At 54.6% G+C, this 19,905-nt stretch overlaps 1 protein-coding gene and 1 long non-coding RNA gene across 3 annotated transcripts in view; one reads left to right on the top strand and one right to left on the bottom strand.

The window, feature by feature from the left end:
- Window positions 1-457: 457 nt before the first annotated feature.
- On the bottom strand, window positions 458-10,084 carry LOC122224531. Its single transcript, XR_006204835.1, has 4 exons — window positions 9,938-10,084; window positions 6,903-7,028; window positions 844-2,087; window positions 458-546 (listed from the first exon to the last, which is right to left on the bottom strand). It is a non-coding gene; the product is annotated as an uncharacterized LOC122224531 (long non-coding RNA).
- FAIM2 (Fas apoptotic inhibitory molecule 2) overlaps window positions 5,432-19,905 on the top strand; it is a 30,303-nt gene continuing 15,829 nt past the window's right edge. The window contains exons 1-8 of one of the 2 annotated variants that reach the window (XM_042946464.1): window positions 5,432-5,539; window positions 9,112-9,307; window positions 11,988-12,088; window positions 12,525-12,589; window positions 13,016-13,069; window positions 18,827-18,877; window positions 19,216-19,255; window positions 19,758-19,795. In XM_042946464.1, coding sequence (XP_042802398.1) covers window positions 5,525-5,539; window positions 9,112-9,307; window positions 11,988-12,088; window positions 12,525-12,589; window positions 13,016-13,069; window positions 18,827-18,877; window positions 19,216-19,255; window positions 19,758-19,795 — 560 coding nt within the window. In that variant the 5' untranslated portion in view covers window positions 5,432-5,524. Of the gene's footprint in view, window positions 5,540-9,111; window positions 9,308-10,205; window positions 10,310-11,987; window positions 12,089-12,524; window positions 12,590-13,015; window positions 13,070-18,826; window positions 18,878-19,215; window positions 19,256-19,757; window positions 19,796-19,905 lie in introns of those variants that run through there. The other variant, XM_042946465.1, reaches the window with a different exon arrangement.

The following is a 19,905-nucleotide window of genomic DNA, read 5'->3' as shown; positions in this document are numbered from 1 at the left end:
CCACTAAAAAGCAAGGCCCACAGGGCAGGGATTTGTGTCTTTTGTGTTAGATGCTGTATCTGCGTGATTGCCTGAGATGTAGCAGGCCCTCGGTGAATATTGGTTGAATGAGTGAATTAATGAATGAATATCCATTTTACAGATGAAAAAACTAAGCTTGGAGAGGTTTAATGACTTGCCTAAGTGGTAAGATCAAAATTTGCACCCAGATAGACCTAATCCAAAACCTACCTGTATTCTTTATCAGTGAGCTCTACCCAGTGGAAGAGGAGTGGGGGCTGGAAGGATAGTCTTACTTTTTTTTTTTTTTTTAATGTTTATTTATTTTTTGAGAGAGAGAGGGAGATGGAGCATGAACAAGGGAGGGAGGAGAGAGAGGGAGACAGAATCTGAAGCAGGCTCTAGGCTCTGAGCTGTCAGCATAGAGCCCGATGCGGGGCTCAAACTCACAGACCATGAGATTGTGACCTGAGCTGAAGTTGGATGCTTAACCGACTGAGCCACCCAGGCGTCCCGATCGAGTCCAACCTTTAAGGATCTTCCCATCTGGTAGAGAAGCAGACGTGCACATATAAAAATCCCATAGCACAATGTGTGGTCTCAACAGAACCCGTGGCCATGCTAGGAATCAGGGAGGGCCAGCCCCAACAGTAAGACCCAGGGGACAGAAATGACTTATCAAGGGTCTGGACATTGCTAAGAGCAACAGAGCAGATGGGGCTGGGTGTGAAGAGCCTGGAAACCGCAGCTCCTGCACTTGGCTCCCCCTGCCCCAGCTCCCAGCAAACGCCCAGAAGTTGGGGGGTGGGGAGGAGAGAGGGGGACTGGAATGTGGTTTCACACCTGTAAGCAGTCCCTGCAGCTGGGAAGAGGCTTCATGTCCCTGTGCTGTGGAGACACATCTGGGGAGGCCTCTTGTCACAGGGGAGGGGGTGAGGAGGTAGGAATGGAAACCCTAGCATAGAGAAGTTGTGTCACCAGGCTGTGGCTGGCCAGTCCGGGAGGTCAGGTTCTTTGTGGCAGGGCTGCTGGAGGGGACTGTAAGGACAGCAGTGAGAGGGGCAGGGGGCCAGGGACCAGGAGGACAATTTGTAGGAAGGCAGCCACTGCTGAAGCCCAGGTAAAGCCAGGAGGGCACATTGGTATGCCTGAGCTCACCTGGACCTCCACATCTCATAGCCCACCCTGAGAAACCTGCTTGCTGTGAGGACCGGAGCTCTAGCCACTGCCTCGGCCCTTCCCTCTTACTGACTTCAAATGTGCAGGTTCTCTCTTCATCCTTGGGGGACAGGGGCTGTTGCAGGTTGGGGGGGGGCAGTTATGGGTAAGGATCTGGGAAGAGGTACCCGGAAAGCTCTGCTTTTGCCCATCTAGGGAGCCGGAGAACCCCCAGCTCCCCCCACCACACCCCGACCAAGTGCTGTCACTGAAACACTCTTGGCCTGATGGTCCTGGAGATGGGGTCACATCCACTCTTCTCATCTCAGCTTGACCCCCAACATGTCATGTAACTTTGGGTTTGTCACTCACCCTCTTTGGCCTCTTGCTTCTATGGCTGTAGAAAGAGAAACCTCGCTTCTGTCCACACCTCCGCCCCCCGCCCCAGTCCCACCTCCCAGGCGCTTGCTGCAAAGAGAGCTGGCTGAGAAGCGGAGCAGAACAAGGATGGGGATGGGCTGCCTCGTTTGCGTTGGCCTGAAAGGAGGGGAAAGGAAACGTGGGGGCCCACACCGTCCCCTGCTCTGAAGAGCGGCCCCGGCCACATGGACTGGTGGTCTCTCAGTCTGTCCCTCTTACCTCGGCCTGGTCATTGAAGACAGTGAGGGGGTTCTGGGAGAGAGGGAAGAACTTTCTTCTGACTCTCCACCCCCCTCCAGGTGCTGTTCTGGGCCTCTTCTCCCCCCTCTTCCCTCCTGGGCCTCACTCTGCAGGATGTCGTCATGTATTCCATGATTCAGCCACTGTCCACGTGCTAACGACCAAGGAGCCCCAAACCTCCGAATCCAGCCCAGTCCCAGCTGCCGCACTGCTCGACTTGATGAGGCCCCAGAGCTGGGCTCCAGGGTGGGAAAGGGCATGACATTCGCCTAAAATACAATGCAAGGTGCCCCCTGAGCTATGTAAGGAAGGCACTGCCTAGACATCTCTTCTGGGCACCAGGAGCCTCTAGCTAACTGCCTAGGAGACATCTCTACCTAGATATTCCAGGAGCACCACAAACTCAACCTGACCCCCCCCCCCCACCACCACCACCAAACACATCAGCCCCTTCCTCCCTCTTACTAATGGCACCATTCTCCCAGGGTCTCAGCCTGCAAATCCTTCTGTCTTCAGCCTCTTCCCAAGTCCTGTCAATCCTGCCCCAAGCTGTCTGCCTCTCTCCATCTTTTCTGCCCCTGGATCATTTGTCTTATTTTTAAATTAGCAAACATGCATGGGGCACTTGCTATATGCCTGGCTCTGCTCTGAGTGCTTTACTAATACTCAGTGAGGAAACAGAGGCACAGAGAAGCAAAGCATCTTGCCCAGTGCCGGGATTTGAGCCCAGGCAGACCGCTCTGCAGTCTGGACTCCAGGCCGCCACAAGAACTCAGAGTCTGCATTCTTATCAGCGTTGCCCTCCTTCAGGCCCTCCCCACCGTTCCTCACAGGCTGACCCTTCTTCCCCTCTCGTTCAAGAGATGCTTTAACGACAAATATCACTACAGCAGTTTGGTCTTTCTGAAGCATGATTTCGAACCTATTCCCCTGCTTGAAAACCCTTGGAACTTCCCCCCGCCCCCACTTCTGATGCTAACAGAATAAAGTCCATTCTCTGGGCTAGAGAGTCAGAGATGTGACCCCAACAAGCTCCCGGCTCCCTGGGGAACCTCTCACTGTGCCTGGCTCCCCTCAGGCACCCCTTTCTCTAGCGATCCTGCCCAAGCCTGCTTCCCGCCCTGGCAGTGCGCAGGGGTGAGCTCTGAATGGACCTTTTCCCGTCGAAGAAAGGCTGCATGTCTGAGTCCCCTTTGAACCACCAAAGCTTCTACCACAGTGTGTCACATAGAGCTAGGCACGACACACGTGATGAAGGAATAACAGTGGAACTGAGCTGCCTTGTGAGGGTGGAAATTATTTCATTAAACAACATTTATGGAATCCTTGAGGCTAATACTAACAGCTGACGCTGAGAGCTTAGAAGAGAAAGAGGGACCAAAAGTCTAAACACAAGATATGTGTCAGAGGTCACAATTGCCAAGGAAATAAAATAAAGCTGGGGCAGGAAAGAGACTGCCCGATGAACTGGGTGGTGGTACATTGGTGGCATTCCTACTTATATAGGATCAGGAAGACCTTCCCAAGAAGGTGATGTGTGAGCAGAGCCATGAAATGAGTGAGGGAGTGACCCATACAGCAATCTGTAGACATTCCAGGCAGAGGATGTAGCAAGTGCAAGGGCCCTGAGCTAACAGTATACTTAGCCTGTCAAGGAACAGCCAAGAGGCCTGTGTGGCAGGAGTGGAGTAAACAGGGAGAGAAGGAGCAACTGAGATTCGCAAATACATGAAAATGCTGAGGCCTACATAAATTCAGGCTCTGTGTAACACCATATGTCTGGGTAATAGTCACAGCTAGGATTTATCGAGTACATTCCACATGCCTGCCACAGTTCTCAGCCCTGCCAACGTGGAAACTGCTAGACAGGTTCTCTTAGAATCTACCAGGGAGACAAAGAAACTCCACAGTGTCATGTGACGGGTGCTAGGAAACTACAGAAAAAAGCATCAATCCCAGACCAGGGGCCAGGGAGGCTTCCTGGAGGAGGTGGCCACTAGAGATGTCACGCAGGAGGAGAAAACTGCTCCAGAACACAGATTGGGGGGTGGGGGGGGGGGGGGTGGGGAGGGAACGGTGGTGGCGTGCAGGCCAGGCAGACCTTGGGCAGCAGTGGGGGTGGGGGGAACTATGCCAACAGTTTGCAGGAGGAAGGGGTCAGGAGAAGGGCTGGGAAGGACAGGGAGGGCTGAGAGAGCCTCTAGACAGGGACACCCCGGCTTAAGCAAGCATGTAGGCAGTTGGTAGCTAGGGGGCGGGATACAAAGGGCGAACAGAGTTGGAGTCACAACTCAATAATCTAGCTGCACACCAAGCGCCCTGCTCTCTCACCGTCATTAGGTGGGTCTAGCTGAGAGATGACAGAGAAGCAGATGGTAAGGGGCCATCCCTGCATTGGGACTTGGTTTCTCATCTTATCCTACGAAGTTCAGATCCTTTTAGGCAGATCTCAGAGTCCTCACCCTGGAGCGGCCCAAGACACTAATTCCTCAGCTAATAATGACTCACATGCTGGCTGCACTTTGTGGTCTTCAGTGCGCTTCCACCGCCATAACCTGTGTGCCTCACAGTCAGTCTAGGATGGACAGAGCTCTTTCTTTCCATAGGAGATGCTGCAGCTCACAGAGATCAAGGCCTTGCCAAAGTCACAAGGCCAGAGGGTGATCAAGTTGGGAATCCAGCCCAGCTCGTGAGATTGCAAACTCCATAGCAACACTGCAGCAGCTTTGGAAAACTGGGCCTGGCGATGGCCAATTCCCAAGGACAAGTCTGGGAGAGGGGAGGGAACAGGCTCTGGAAGGGGGCAGGGGTGATGGAGGCAGGAGTGGAGGCAGAAAGGAAGCAGCAGCTTGGGAATGGGGATGGGAGTTGGAGACGCTTTGAGACAGAGCTAGAAGCCTCTCCAGAAAGGCCTGGTTAGATGGTCCAGCAGGGCTAAAAAACAAAAACAAAAACAAAAACAAAAACACCAGCACCTGCATCCTCCCACACCAGGCCTCTGCGACAAGGTAGGGAGGGGCCCATTGCTCCCATTTCACAGGTGGGAAAATGGAGGCAAAGGAGAGGTGCCTATATGGCTTGCCAAAGGCCCATAGGAACTGAGGGCCCAGGGGCCCTATTAGAAGCCAGGGAGGGTAGATGAGCCAGCCGTGGGAGACTTTCCCCACTCTGCCGTGGATGATGAAACAGATGAGAGGGGAGGTGGAAATGGAGACAAATCTGGGACGCATCCAGAGGCAGGGAAGGGGGAGGCTGAGGCTTGAACAGAACCTGTCAGCGGCAGAGATGGTGGAGAGATAGGGCCCTGACACCCAGCTCCAGTTACAGGCAGGCAGCATCAGCTGGTCGGGTGTCACGGAGTCCCCGCGCCTCCTCCCGCCCTGCGGACCCATCCACTTGGGTGGCTCTGCAGCACGCGCTCCCTAGTCCCGGGATGAGGGTTCAGGGTGGAGGGGACGGGGGAGGGGGCGGCGCGCCTCCTCCTCCCCACGGGCTTGTAAATCCGCAGCGGCCTCCGCAGCAGCCTCCCGGCCCGCCCCCGGGCCCCCTCCTCCTCCTGCGCCTGAATGGTACATTCCGGTCCGCCTGGCCCGGCTGCAGTGGATGTTGCTAGAACCCACGCGGAGGAAGGAAGAGACGCAGGCAGGCTGCGGTGACCCAAGCGGCCGCCCCTGCCTCAGGGACCCCTTCCCGGAGAGACGGCACCATGACACAAGGAAAGGTACCGGCATCTCCCCCACCTGCACCATCATCCTTCATCCTTCAGCTCCCCGCTCCCCGTCATCCCGAGCAAACTCTCTGGACCACTATAAGCATCCTTCCCCGGCGCTTGTGCGAAGGTCCTCTGTGGTCCTTGTTGCAGTCAGAGGACCAAAAGGCGCATTTCAAGTGATAGGTCAGGGCCTCTTCCTGCCCAACAGGCCCTCTCACCCCAGGGGCTTTGGCATCTCAGGACCCTTCACAGGTACCCAGTTTCCCTTAAGGAATCAACCTGGGTGTCCAGGGTGTGGTGGGGGGACTAGAGGGGGGCACGTGGGTGAGCCCCAAGGAGTGGTGCCTATCCTGCCCCAACCACATTATGCTCATCTTTCCCACCTCCACAGAAACCCCCACCCCCCACCCCCCCAGCCAACTCATTCCACATCTGGACACATGCTTTTGTGGGGGAGGGGATTACTATGGCAACCCTGCATCAGGATGCTTTAATTTTTGTTTTTGTTTTGGCTCGACATGGGACTAGATGGAACCAGATAAAACGTCGTCTCTTTTTTTCTAGTTTTAGGCCTGAAATGGAGGGGAAGGGCTGGGACAGAGACTTGGCTGGCCTAATGTGGTTACATAACATCAACAGCCTGTGGAATTATACAACAATCAGGGCCTGGGGCAAAGGGGGAGGGTCCTCTGGCCCTCTGTTTTGGGGGTGCCAAGGATTGGGCAGAGAAAACAGAAGAGGAGCCTCCCCTACATTCCCCCTTCCTTTCTCCAAGATGAGCCTCAGAGCCAATGGCATCCTTCCCTGGGCTCTCAGACCCTCCTCTCTGTTTTTAAGCTCCTGAGACCTCAAAATGATGTCACTGGTGATACCACCTCCTGCCATTGGGCAGACCTCACTTGGGAAGGAGGGTGTGTGTGTGTGTGTGTGTGTGTGTGTGTGTGTGTATGGGGGGCGGGGCCCAGGAGCCTCTGGGGCTGATCGGCAGGGTGGGGGTTGGGAGGAGGGCCCATTCGTGACAGGGCTGAAGTCAGAGGTGATAATTCTTTTCCTGGGTCTGGTTTCAAAGGACCTTGGTTCTGGTGGGCTGAAATGGGTTTTCCTGGATGTGAGCCTTCTGGTCTGGATGAGGAAGGAGGTTGGGGAGTGGGAGGGCAGCAGGTGAACCAGGGCCCCATTCTCACAGGCCTAGGCTCCTCAAGGCCCTTCCCTAAGGAGGCCTGGGGGGTGTTCACTGTGGTGAAAATGAAAAGCCCCCTCCCCACACCTACTGCTGATTCCACCCCCCCACCCCCACCCCAGTCACTTTGCTGACATCGCCTCCTGTCCTCAATGAATGTAGCACATTGCCCCTGCCTCCTCTGCCTCTCACCCCAGCTGGCTCACAGGCTTTCTGAGGATGGAAAAGAACTTTCCAGTTCACCGGTCCTTAGGGCTGAGTGGAGACAGAGATGTTCTGGTGCTCGCTTCCCTCTGGGCTGCCTCAGCTGGACGCAACCTGCAAAGAATGAACTCAGCGGCCTTCCTCTGCGGGCCCTTCGGGTTTAACACATTCTTTCTGAAGCCAGAACTAAATCCCATTCATTTTCTGAGGCTTAGTCTTTTTGTTGCCGGGTCAGTTTTCATACACCCCCTCCCCCACAGTCTTCCCTTCCCTGGTGGCAGCACTCAGGCCCTTCCAGCTCACATCCTCTCCCCTAAAGCTTAAGTGGACCCTCTGGGGCCTGGGGCAGAGCTGAGTGTAAATGGGCTTGAGTTTTCAACCTGCCATGGCACAATTCCCTCTGGGCCTCAGTTTCCTCATCTGTCAAATGAAGGAAAGGGCTGAGCTAGATACCTTCTGAGATCCCTTCCAACAGTGAAGGTCTGCGATTCTGTTCTGGTTTGGGAGAGAGGCTGAGGTTCACAACAGGATGAGGCCAAAACAGGACCCTTCACCAGGGACCTCTTGCCCTTTCCCCACTCTATGGTCCCCTTTCTTCCTCATATCTCCCCTCACCCCTCTCTATTTCCCTGCTCGCCCATCCCCACCTTCCTAGTGTCATCTCCAGCCCAACAGAAGGAGGCCAGTCCCAGTGGATGGGGCCTGGGCTCTTCAGTCCAATGGGTTATGTGTGGCTCTGTGACCTTGGACAAGTCATCCTTCCTCTCTGAGCCTCAGTTCCCTCATTTTAAAAGAGGGATCAGGGGTGCCTGGGTGGCTCAGTCGGTTGGGCATCCAACTTCAACTTAGGTCATGATTTCATGGTTTGTGAGTTCAAGTCCCTCATTGGGTTCTCTGCTGTCAGCACAGAGCCCACTTCAGATCCTCTCTCCTCCCCCCTCTCTCTCTGCTCCACCCCTGCTCTCTCTCTCTCTTTCAAAAATAAATAAACATTAAAAAAAAAAAAACAGGGGTCAAAATATAACCACCAAGGTAGCAGGGAGATTAAATGAAAGAATCTTTCATTCAATAATATTCTTGAGGGCCTACTCTGTGCCAGGCCTTTCCCTGAACCCCGGGGAGACAGTGGAACTATACACACCCCTTCTCTGCCCCAGGGACAGCCCCATGGTGGCCCCTCCTAAGAATTTCTCCTTCCTCAGTTATTTTTTAAACTTTTTTTTAAAGTTTATTTATTTTGAGAGAGAGAGAGGGCATGCATGTGCATGCAGGAAGGCAGAGAGAGAGAAAGAGAAAGAGGGAGAGGGAGAATCCCAAGCAGGCTTGGCACCTGAGCCCAACACAGAGCTTGATATCACGATTTGTGAGATCATGACGTGAGCCAAAATCACGAGCCGGACGCTTAACCGACCGAGTCACTCAGTTTTTTTCCCCTCTCCTTCCTCAGTTTTTATTCCAGCTTCAGTGTGTGCCTCTGGCCAGCCCTGACCCTCCTGGAGCTCAGTTCTCCCATCTATAAAAAAAAAAGGAGGGGAGGGGGGAGAGTCTTCCTCCGCCACCATCTTTATTGGGGTATAATTGACAAATGGTAATTGTATATATTTAAGGTACACGGACCTGAATGTTTTGATATACATGTATATTGTGAAATGATCACAATCAAGTCAGTTAACATCACTTCACATAGTTACCTTTCTTTGTGTGTGATGAGAACACTTAAGATCCACCCTCTCAGCAGATTTCGAGTATACAATACAGTATTGTTAACTATAATCACCATGCTGTACATTAGATCTCCAGAACTTATTCATCTAGCACAATGGAAACTTTGTGCCCTTTGACCAACACCTTCCCATTTCCCCCACCCCCCAACCCCTGGCAACCACCATTCTACTCTGTGCTTCTATGAGTTTGGCTATTTTCGATTCCCAATATAACTGGTATCACGCAGTTTTTGTCTTTCTGTGTCTGGCTTATTTCCCTGAGCCTTGTTGCAAATGGAAGGATCTCCTTCTTTCTTAAGGCTGAATAATATTCCATATCCCGTGTCAAATAGGGAAATTATTGTCTGCACCCCCACCCTTCCTAGTGCAGGTGAGAAAGTACCCATGGAAGTTCCAGATATTGGGGGCTGGTGGGGAGGACTTGGAAGGCACCCTTTCTCTGGTGACTGTCTCTCTTCGCCTCTATTCCACAGATCTCCGTGGCTAACAAGGCCCCCGGGACAGAGGGGCAGCAGCAGGCCAATGGTGAGAAGAAGGAGACTCCAGCAGTGCCCTCGGCCCCGCCCTCCTATGAGGAGGCCACCTCTGGAGAGGGGTTGAAGGCAGGGGCCTTCCCCCCAGCCCCGTCGGCTGTGCCTCTCCATCCCAGCTGGGCCTATGTGGATCCTAGTAAGTCTCTCAGCTCCTGGAGGCTGGAACATCATGGGGAGTGGTAGGCCCAGAGGAAAAACTTGGGTAGGAGGAAGTTGCCCATAAATAGATGCATTGTATGGTTGTTATATGAGGCTCTGTTGTCAAAGGCTTGGGATTTGGAGGGCTATTCCAAGGGTAGGTCAAGGAGGACTCCATGAAAAGGGAGAGACACGATATTTTCTGTCATAGTACTCTTGGATGGGGAAGAGGGGATTCTTTCCAAGTCACCAAGCTAGGGCAAATACAGAGAGTAAATAGGGGGAGGGGGTGGATCAGGGGCTATTCTAGAAAGGCTTTCCTCAAAGGGGTACATTAAAAGGGTGGAGAGAGGTCAGAGTAGACGCAGGAAAGGGCAGCATTAAGCTGTGGCTGGCTCCCTGTGAGTGGAGGTGTCGTGTTTACATATGGGCTGATTCAAAACTTCCCCCTGAAGGCCCCAGGGATGTTGGGGGCCAGGGGTCTGAGGATCACTTCACCCTCACTTTCCTTACCTCTCTTCCCTTCTCCAGGCCTTTGTTGGGGACAGGAGGACATGACATGGGGAAGGTATATGGATGCCAGCCTTAGTGCCCCTCATGGCCAGGCATAATTCATAGGCACACTTACCCAGGCGAATGCCAGCTCCCTGTAGACCAAAAATCACAGCCCGTGGGAGCCCCTCTGTTAGATTGAGCAGCTTGTGGGAGCTTTGCCTTGGGGCTGGGAACATACAGCTCCCCACGTGCTAAGGAAGGGCCCCTTCTCAAATCTTCCTCAGCCCCGGCAGCCTCCCTAAGCAGCCCCTCAACCCCCCCCCCCCATCTTATATACTCTCACCCTCCCCAGCAGAATTCTAGAAGGAATCCCAGGAACAATGCCTCAGACAGAGCTTCTACTCACTGGGAGTGGCCACCATGGTCCACACCCCTTATCACAAACCCTCTCGGCCCAGAGCCAAGCAGACCTACCACACCATGAGCTACTGGAGAGCCAATGAAGGTCTGGTGTTTGTGTGAGCCCTTCTCACTGCCCCAGACACCCACAGGACTTTCTCTGTCCTCATCGCCTGCTCAGTGGTCTGGCCATTTGGGTTTTGGCAGGAGATGTAGACCGCACATGAAAGTGGAAGACAAAAGGGTGAGGGCCTCCAGGCCTCAGGTTTGCAGTGGGTTCCCCTCTCTCCCCCTTCTTCATTTTCCATATCCAGGTTGCCAGGGCTAGCTGCCTTAAATAGTGTTTTCCAGGGAACTGTCAGGGCAGGAAGGAAGCTCATTTTAGTCAACATGCGACAAACATTTCTAAGTGTGTGTCAAGCACTGTGACCAGTGATGCTAAATTTCTAGCGATGCATGGATTTGCAAGACTTGTTGCCCCCACGGGCCTGACTATATAGACAAGTAAACAGACACTACCACACAATGAAAGAGATGCAGTGATAGAGGCCTAGGCAGCTTACCTAATCCGTGTGGCAGTCAGGGAAGACTTCCTGGACAAAGGGGTATCCACATTGAGTCCTGAAGACTCAATGAGTTAGCCTGGTGAAGAGGCGGGGAAATGAGTGTTCAGGCTGAAAGAATACAATGTGCAGAGGCAAGAAAGCACGTGGCCGAAAAAATATAGTCAGGCTGGAGAAAAGTAGGAGGGAACAGTGTGCATTGGGGCTGAGAGCTCGGGGGAGGCTGTGGAAGCTTTGTTAAAGAACTTGAACTTGAGTAAAAGGCAGTGGGGAGCCATCAAAGAGCTTGATGCAGGGTCAGCTTTGAAAGACCAAGACTGATGCTTTTGCTGTGGAGGGAGGGTAAGATCGTGGAGAAATGGCAAGAATTAAAAGGACAGTGGAAGAGAACAGAGCAGAGGCCTCAGGAATGGCCCAGATGAGGGGTGCAAAGGAGACGGCAGCATAGTCCCCACCAGGCACAGAGCCATCGGCTTTTGCTTTCATCTAGTTTTGTCCCCAGGAGGTGAGTGTCACAGACCCATATCACAGAAGACACTCCAAGATGGCTGATAGTCAGTCTGAGAAGAGGGAGCCACATGTGGGTCTGTTTGACTGTGGATCCTATGCTCTTTCACAGGCCTGATATCTGGTTTCTCAGTTCTGGGACCAGGCCCCCAAACTTCATCCCCAGCCATACCCCACTCCTTGCCCTTGTCCCGGCTTTACTTCCCCCTCCAGTCTTCCCCCTGCCCTGCTTCCCAGCTGGAGCACCAGAAGGTTCTCCCATCCAACTAGTCCCTGGTTCTCACCCCAAGGGCCTCAGAGCAGGCAGGGGTAGGACCTTAGACCCTGAGATGTGCTAGGTGGCCTTGGGAGAGTGGCTGTCTCTCTCTGATTCTTAGCCACTAAAGGGAGCCAGCGTGTTTAGGGAGGAGAGTGGGGGACACAAGAGAAAAGGGTCACATTTGTATGGCAGGGATTGGCCCCCAGGGAGCCCCAGTCAGCATGCAAGGAAGGGGTAGGGAAATGACAGTGTATTCTCAGGACTCAGGAGAAGCAGCTGGGGAAAAAGATCTGAGGGTGGGATGGGGTGGGTGGGAGGTTTGAGAACAGAACTAGAGAAAAAAGCTTCCCCAGTCCAGAGAGCCAGTTTGACAAAAGTCAGCTCTGAACAGGTGGCCATTGGGGGCAGCATTTATATACATGGGAGCCCTCATGGCCCTCCGCATGTCCATACAGGCAGCTCCAGCTATGAGAACGGATTCCCCGCCGGAGACCATGAGCTCTTCACCACCTTCAGTTGGGATGACCAGAAAGTTCGCCGAGTCTTCATCAGAAAGGTAACCACCTCCTCCCAACTCTCCAGGACTGGGGGACTGGGGGGAGGACAGGGTGTCCCTTGAGAAGGCCCTGGCCCAGCCCTCTGTCTACAGAGGCCATCCCTGTGTCCCCTTCTCTAGTGACCCCAGCTGATAGCACCTGCTGGGAAGTGCTTCACCCCACTGCCCCCTGCTATACCCAAACTCATTGTCTCAACCTGTCTCCAGATACATGGGGCCCCTTGTCCTGTGGGGGTGGGCTCTGGAGCAAAGTTGCTTGTCTTTCACCTTGTCCTGGGTCCATTCTAGTGAAAGAAAGGGGAGGGTATAGGATGTAGGTCTGGAGAGTAGAGTCACTGGGAAGCTGGGGTACTCGCTGAGCCTCACTGGGGGCCTGAGCCTCCCTAGCCTCCAGTGGGGGCTCCCCAAGCTGACCGGAACTCCCTCCCAAACCTAGGTCTATACAATCCTACTGATCCAGCTGCTGGTGACGTTGGGTGTCGTGGCTCTCTTTACCTTCTGGTGAGTTGGTTGTGTGAACCAGCACCTTCTAGGGGCAGCCATGGCAAGGCCTGGGGCGGGGGTCCCTGAATCAGACTGCTCTTGGAATGTTTGCCTGAAAAGATTTGTGTGGGGCAGTGGAGGCCCTCACGCTGGGGAGGAATCTTAGGGAGTGCCCACGGAGGAGTCCTCTATCCATCAGGGGTGGACCCGGTACCTTCTGGGCCTGCTGGTGCCTGCGAAGTGGTCATTCCTCTCAGATCTTCCAGCCCCACAGCCGGGTACCTCCATGTCCCAGCCGGGGACTGTGGCTGGGGCTCCCTATGCCACCAGGATCCCTTCTTCCTTTCTTCTTCGCAAGTCCTGGGAACCGTGGTGGGGCAGGTGCAGACATGGAAATGGAGACATAGGGGAGATTCTGATTCTCTCCCCCTCCTTTCTCTGCAGTGACCCCGTTAAGGACTATGTCCAGGCCAACCCAGGATGGTACTGGGCATCCTAGTGAGTATACCCCAGGCCTCCAGGCCCCTTCCCAGAGAACCCTTAGTGGCACAGGGTGGGAAGTTTCCACGGACAGAATCCAAGCCCATGGCTCCCTCCACCCCAAAGGAAGACTGTCCTCACAAGAGCATGACCAGACAGGCCCTTTGGATCTGAGGGGGAGGGAAGAAGACAGACATAGGTTCTGGTGCTTGCACAAAGAGGGGAGGTGGGCTGGGGCCCTGGCTGGAGAGACCCAGACCTTGGCCCTGAGGGGAAGGGGGGGTGCTGGAACACCTTGGCCCACACTAATGATAATGTTGCTACTCTTATTAACATTGTTGTTATTAATGCCTATAAATTATTAATCATAGTAACTACCACTTACAGAATGCCTAATAAGGGCTGGGCCTTGTTCTGTGCTCTGGATATACAGTATTGCATTCGATCCTCGAGTCTACTGGGTATGATTATCTCAGAAAACTAAGGCTCAGAGAGGTTGAGTAATTTGCCCAAGGTCACACAGCTAGTCTGTGGCGGAGCTGGGATTCAAATCCAGGATTCAGGTTGAGGCTTGTGCTCTTAATCACTCCACTTGGCAGGCTCCCTTCTTCTCAAGGCACTTGGCTCCTGCTTGCCCTCTATTCTTTAAAGAACATGGCAGGTAACTTAAGAGAAGAAGTTGGGTGGCGTAGGTGATCCTTGACCCTCTTATCCGAGCAATTAGGGGTCATTTGGGGGTAATTCCAGGCCAGAACTACCCTGGGCTCAGAGCAATACCGCTCTAACCGCTCTCTCCTCCAACGCTGTACTGGGCACTGGGGCTACTGGGGAGGAGACCTCTGTAGGGAAAGGTAGTGAGTGGCACAAAGCAGCACGGGAGAGAGCAGCACTCAGAGGAGGGGAGCGGGAGGGCTGAGCCTGAGACATCCAAGACCTCCGTCCACTTGAGAGGGTGCGCCTCAACAGATGCAGACTGAAGTGGCTCAAGCAAAAGCGCGGGAGTGGGGCTGCACGTGGTACATGTAGTAAATACGGGACAAGACCGGCAGGGGGCTGGAAGGCTCCATGTAAGGGAGTCTGACACATCTCAGAGAGCAGGGGGACCTTCTGGGGTGGGAGCTCTGAATGCCTGGCAAGGAGCTTGCGCACTCCAGCTGTCCCAGGCCCGCTCCTGGGTAGAGGTATGGTGGAGATGTGGGCTCAGCCCAAAGCCTCCTGAACCATCCCGAGCCCAGAACAGTCCGGGTGGGCCTTGAATTAATACAAGCCAACCATAGGCTGACAGGAAGGAGGCCCATCCTGGCCTCGGTGGCTCCTCGGAGGAGCAGAGGAGTGGAGGGGAGGCTCAGTCAAGTTGGGAGTCCCAGGGGAGGAGACATTCACGCCTAGAGCCTTTCTTAGGGCATAGAACAGAGGACCCGTCTGCAGACCAGGCAAGGAGGCATGCATCTTGGGGAACTGGAGGCACTGTATGATAAAGCTAATGAGGCCCCAGGGATGGCCACCCCGGCCAACACACATGGCAGGTTGGCATGGCTCCCAGTACGTCAGCACCCCCTGGCAGACTCAGGTGCCCTGAGGACTCTGGAATGGAGTCCCCAGGCCCCTCACCAGGACTTCTGTGGGAGGGTCTGCAGGACTCCAGGTCCTGAGCAGATGGCGACAGGGAGACAGCCCGGGAATGAGCAGGCTCAGAAGTGAGGCAGAGTCCACCCCACTGAGGGCAGGCATGAGACTCTGGCCCGTGAATGGTGAGGTTTAACAACGCTCCTCCTCAACATCTCCAGACAGAAAGCAGAGATGCTCTCCCTGGCTCAGGGGTGGGGGTGGGGGAGGAGGAGAGAAATCAGGAGTGGGCCTGGACCCTGTGCTTTTAAGGGGCATCACAGAGCCTTAGAGGTGCTTGGGAATCCCAGCACCAAGATGCTGCTTTTTTCAACAGAAAGCCACCCTGTGGCTCTGTCCTGCCCGGTCCCCTCCCCATCCCTCAACTCTATCCACTTTGCCCCCTGAATTTGCTTCTGGGTCTGAGACCGAGTGGGTCTCATCTCCTTCAACGTACCAAGCCCTTAACAGCAATAAGAACGAAACCACTCTTTTTCTATGTGTGAGACACGGTGCTGAGTGCTTTACAGGTATTTGTCATTTGATCCTTATAAACAACCCTACCAGGCAGACACTATGATTATCCCCATTTTACGGATGAGGAAATGAGGCTCAGAGAGAAGTTATCACTTGCTAAGCAGCACAGTCTTGTGCACTTCCCCTACATGTTCTGCTGCTTCCCCTGCTGGTCCAGGATCGGCCCTAGAATGGGATACGTTGCGGGAGGACACTGGGTTTAGACCGGCTTCCACCTGAGCCTCCCTCCCCTGTTCTGACACTCTGTAAACAGACCAGGGCTCCAGCCCAGGCCTGGGGCCCAGGCTCTGACATGCAAGTGAGTCTCTCCTTCACGTCTGTGATTCATTCTCTGCCCCCTGGGATGGCAGCCTGCCAGCCCCCGCCTTCCACTCACCGCTGTCTCAAGGCCCCCGTCATCTCCCTTGGTGGGCTCTTACCTTATTGTCTGATTGCTCCCTCGGAGCCCTGGCGGGGGGGGGGGGGGGGGGGGGGGGGGGGGGGAAAGGAGTCAGGGCTGTGGGGCGGGGGTGGGGAAGCAGGCGGAGGAGGAAATTGTGAGGCCCAGAGCTGGGAGAGGTGGGTTGGAGCCTCTCTAGGAGGCTGCCAGTCCCATTATACTAACAACTCCCATTCTCAAGTCCTTACCCTGTACCAGGGCCTGTCCACGCTTGACCTGTGCGCCCTCAAGTCAATCTGCTACAGCCCCTGTGAGCCGGTACCAGTGTTCCTGTTTCACAAAGGAGGGAAAACGGCGCTCTGCAATTAAGTAACTTATTTAAGCTCACACAATAGGAGTGCAGAGCTGGGCTATGAATGCGAATGTCAGGCTCCAAAGCTGCCCTGTAACCCCCAGGTCATGTCCCTCTGCCCTTCCTGTGACGTCTGGTCTTGAGGGTTGAGGAGCTGTGGACCAGAGAGGAAAGGAGACAGGGCCCTTGCCCTTTGGAAGCTCCCAGTCTGGCGGGGAGACAGGACCCACACCCAGGACACACATAGACAAGGCTATTATCATTATTATTATTGCCCAAGTGACTGACCAATGACTCAAGTGAGACCAGAAGAGAGCAGATGCTGGAGTGTTTCTCAACTGGGGCAGGATGTTTCCACTGTCCTTCGCTGGCCCCCGATACTAAGAACCCCTCAATCACTGTGACAACTGTTCCACATCACTCGAGAGCCACTGAAGAATAGGAGAAGGTGAAAATGGAGGCGTCCTATTTGCCAAAGCCAGTAGGCTTGTCTCCACCTCTCCATCCCTTATTCTTTTGCCTTTCATCCAGAAGTATTTAACGGCCACCTAACCATTGCCAGGCTCCCGCTTAGTGGTAGGAATGCAAAATGAGTAGGTTGCTCCAGATGCTATATCCGGGTGGGGGTTCAGATGAACAGGCCTGGAAGGTGTGAGGGTGCAGGCCTTGGTTGAGGAATGTCCGTGGTGCGTGGAGGGAGCCCCTCTAACCCAGGCCTCAGGCTTCCCTGCCAGTCAGTCCTTTCCAGCAGGAGCAGAGTGTGGCAGGCACATTGTGAGGGTGCAGAGAGGAGGAGGAGCGGAGTGCAGGGAAGGGTGGGCCAGGGAGGTAGGTTCAGGGAGGCACATGAAGCAGGGCCTTGCCAGGTCTTTGGTAATTTTAAACAAGGAAGTCTCACGGTTGGATCTGCCTGTAGCTTGGAGGGTGGAAGGCAGGGGTGGCAGCAGGACCAGATGGAGAGAGGTGGCCCCACCTAAAAGGGTGGTATTGGGCATGGAGAGAAGGTGACAGATCTGAGAGCTGCCTGGGTAGGAGGATTGGCAGGTCCAGGTGATTAATCGGGCGAGGCTGGGTGAGAGTCAAGGATGCTGAGCTCTCTGTTTGGTCGACTTGGACGTGCATGATGTCCTCTGCACTAGGAGACACAGGAGCAGGGGCAGGGAGAAGGGCAAGTTCACTCCTAACCTGTTGGGTTTGGAGCATTTCTGAATGGCCATGTCTGCTCAGTAGGCAGTTGCATATTCAGGTCTGGGGTTGAGAAGGAACACGTAGATCAGAAACGAGGGTGTGGGAGCCATGAGCATTTACCTGCTAGAGGGAGTCCTGTGGATGAGCGAGCCCCCAGCGAGAGCATGAAGGGAGACAGCCTGATGAGACTCTGTGTCAAAGGGACTGGGCAAATTTAGATACTCTGAAGGAGATTGGGAAGGAGTGGCCAAGGAGGTAGGAGGGGACCCGAGAGTGTCATCTTGGAACCGGGGGAATAATGGGAGGGATCCGATGTTGAAAAGTTAGGCAAGACAGGGACTGACAAGTATCACCTGGACTCAACAAGGCCACGGGGATGTGGCAAAGCCAGCTGTCATTAAGTGGGGCTGGGGCTGAGTTTGTGGGGTTGGGGAGCAATGAGGAGATGAAGAAGGAGACAGTGAGTGAGGACGACTTTTTCAAGCAGCTTGTCTGTGAGGGTGGATAAAGTGGAAGTAGCTGGAACTGGGGAAGACATTGGTTGAAGATGGAGAGCGGTTAAGGAGGTTCGTGTAGGAGGAGAGGTGCAGGTAGATGCTAAAGGTGATGCTATAGAGATAGACACGGCGGGGCCGTTGAGGGTGTGGGGCCCAGAGTCCAGGCTGGGGCGATTGGCCTGGGATGGCAGGACAGAAGAAAGGGATACTACGTTTGCCAGTGGCAGGCAGGGGGCCAAGGGAGCTCCACGCCATCTCAAATCTTTCTGGAACACACCAGGCCAGACCTTGCAGGAGCGAGGCAGCCCGGGAGGTTTGCAAATGAGGGAGGATGGTTGGAATTGCTGCTCTGGGGGATAGATGACAAACTGAGAAGGGAGATGGGCGAGGATGGCAGGTGCCACGTTCAGGGTCCACCGGGGGCTGGAGACCATGCATTGGTGGTGGCATCCATGTAGGTAGGCGTGAGCATGCCCCTTGGGTCCTCAGCCCCTCATCTTCTACCTCCCGGACTGGCCGTCACTTCCACTGCTCTCTAGAAAATCCTCAATCTTCAATCTCCGTCTCTGGGGTTGTGCCTGAGTTCCCTTCCAGTCTTCCACTGGACATGGCCATCTGATCCAGAAATTCATACCACAGGTACCTCCTGCCTGTGCCAGGCGCTGGCAGGACAGATGAGGGCCCTTTGCCTGATTCACTTGCAGCCTAGTAGGATAGACCACCAATAAAGTAACAAGATTATTACATGTAGTGAGAAAGGTGGGAGGGGACTGAAGGAGGCAGCGTGGGGCAGTGGTGATAAATTAGGACTCTGGAGCAAGAAGGTATGAGGATTATATTAGTCTTCATAAAGCACCTGGAACTCTGCCTGGCACCTAGAAAACACCGTATACGAGCTTTCTGTATGAAGTATTGGGAGTGTCTGGGAAGGCCACTTTGGATTGGGTGGTCAGCTGTCCATGACACCCAAGACTCCATGTTTCCAGGAGCAGGCTCACCCAATTCCCATTCCTGGCTTTTGGAATTGTACCACCATCCTGCCCGTTGCCAGGTTCTAGGACGACCAAGGTCTTAAACACCGTTCCCCCGACCCAATCATACTACCTGGTACCTGTGGATGGCAGGGTGGGGGGGGGGGGGCAGAGAGTGGAATGAGCAGGGGACTGGGTGGAGGGGCCTCAGGGGGCACGGGCTGACTGCCCATCTGTTTCTCACAGTGCTGTGTTCTTCGCCACCTATCTGACCCTGGCCTGCTGTTCTGGACCTAGGTATGTGATGGCTTGAGGAACAACTTGTGGGAACATGAGAAGGATCTCGAAAACTCTGGCCCCAGTCCTGCCTGCTGCCAGTGTGCTGTGAACTTCTGAGAGGGCTCTACCCTCTGGGCTCCATCAAGCCTGCCCCTCCCTCCTTCCCTTGGCACCTCTCAGGTGGCAACAGGGTGGTGTGGACCGACAGATGGGGGCACCTGGGGGTGTGGCTGAAGGAGGAGGCTCCAAGGAGTGGGGATGGGGTTAGGCAGAGGCCCCCCTTCCCAGCTGCAGTGACCCAGCCCGTGGCTGCCGGCACCCCCCATCTCCTCTGAACTCGGTGGTTTGCCTTACAGGAGGCATTTCCCCTGGAACCTGATTCTCCTGACCATCTTCGTAAGTGACCTGGGGGTGGCTGGGGACAGATGCTGAGTGCACATAGTGGGAGGAGGAAGCGGGGGGTGCTTCCAGGGCCAGGAAGTCTGGGCTGCGGATGTCCAATGGGAGGTGACCGGTGGAGGCCGGGGTATTTTCACCCCCCTTCTACCACAAAGACATCCCACCTCTCTTTCCAAATAGGCTTAGTCTCCCCCACCCTTTACTCCAGCCATTGTCTCTTTTCTTTGTGATGTTGTTTTTAAGAGGTTTGAATGTGGCATCCTAGAGCAATGGATAAAGAAGAGTAGGTCATAGAGAGGAGGGAAGAGCAGGGCTGCAAAAGGAAGAAGGGAACACAGCTAGTGCAGGCCCGTCGGGATGCTCCTCACCAGGCCTGAGTTGTGGAAGTGAATGTGTGGGGGCGAGGCCGATGCAGAGTTGTGCCCAAGGAGTGGAGGCCCAGACTGGGCCCCCAAAGGCTGGATTCTGGAGCATTCCCTCATCCTGCTTCTCCTTCCAGACCCTGTCCATGGCCTACCTCACTGGGATGCTGTCCAGGTAAAGGGGACAGGTGGAAGGGGACGGGCCACTCTCGGAGGGGAGCTGCCCCTGAACACACCCCTTCAGAGAGTGTTCAGGGAGCGTGGAGGTCCAGGCAGGCAGGAAAC

This window comes from Panthera leo, chromosome B4 (genome assembly GCF_018350215.1).
Source record: "Panthera leo isolate Ple1 chromosome B4, P.leo_Ple1_pat1.1, whole genome shotgun sequence".
Classification (NCBI taxonomy): domain Eukaryota; kingdom Metazoa; phylum Chordata; class Mammalia; order Carnivora; family Felidae; genus Panthera; species Panthera leo.
This window is presented reverse-complemented; position numbering and strand designations above follow the sequence as displayed.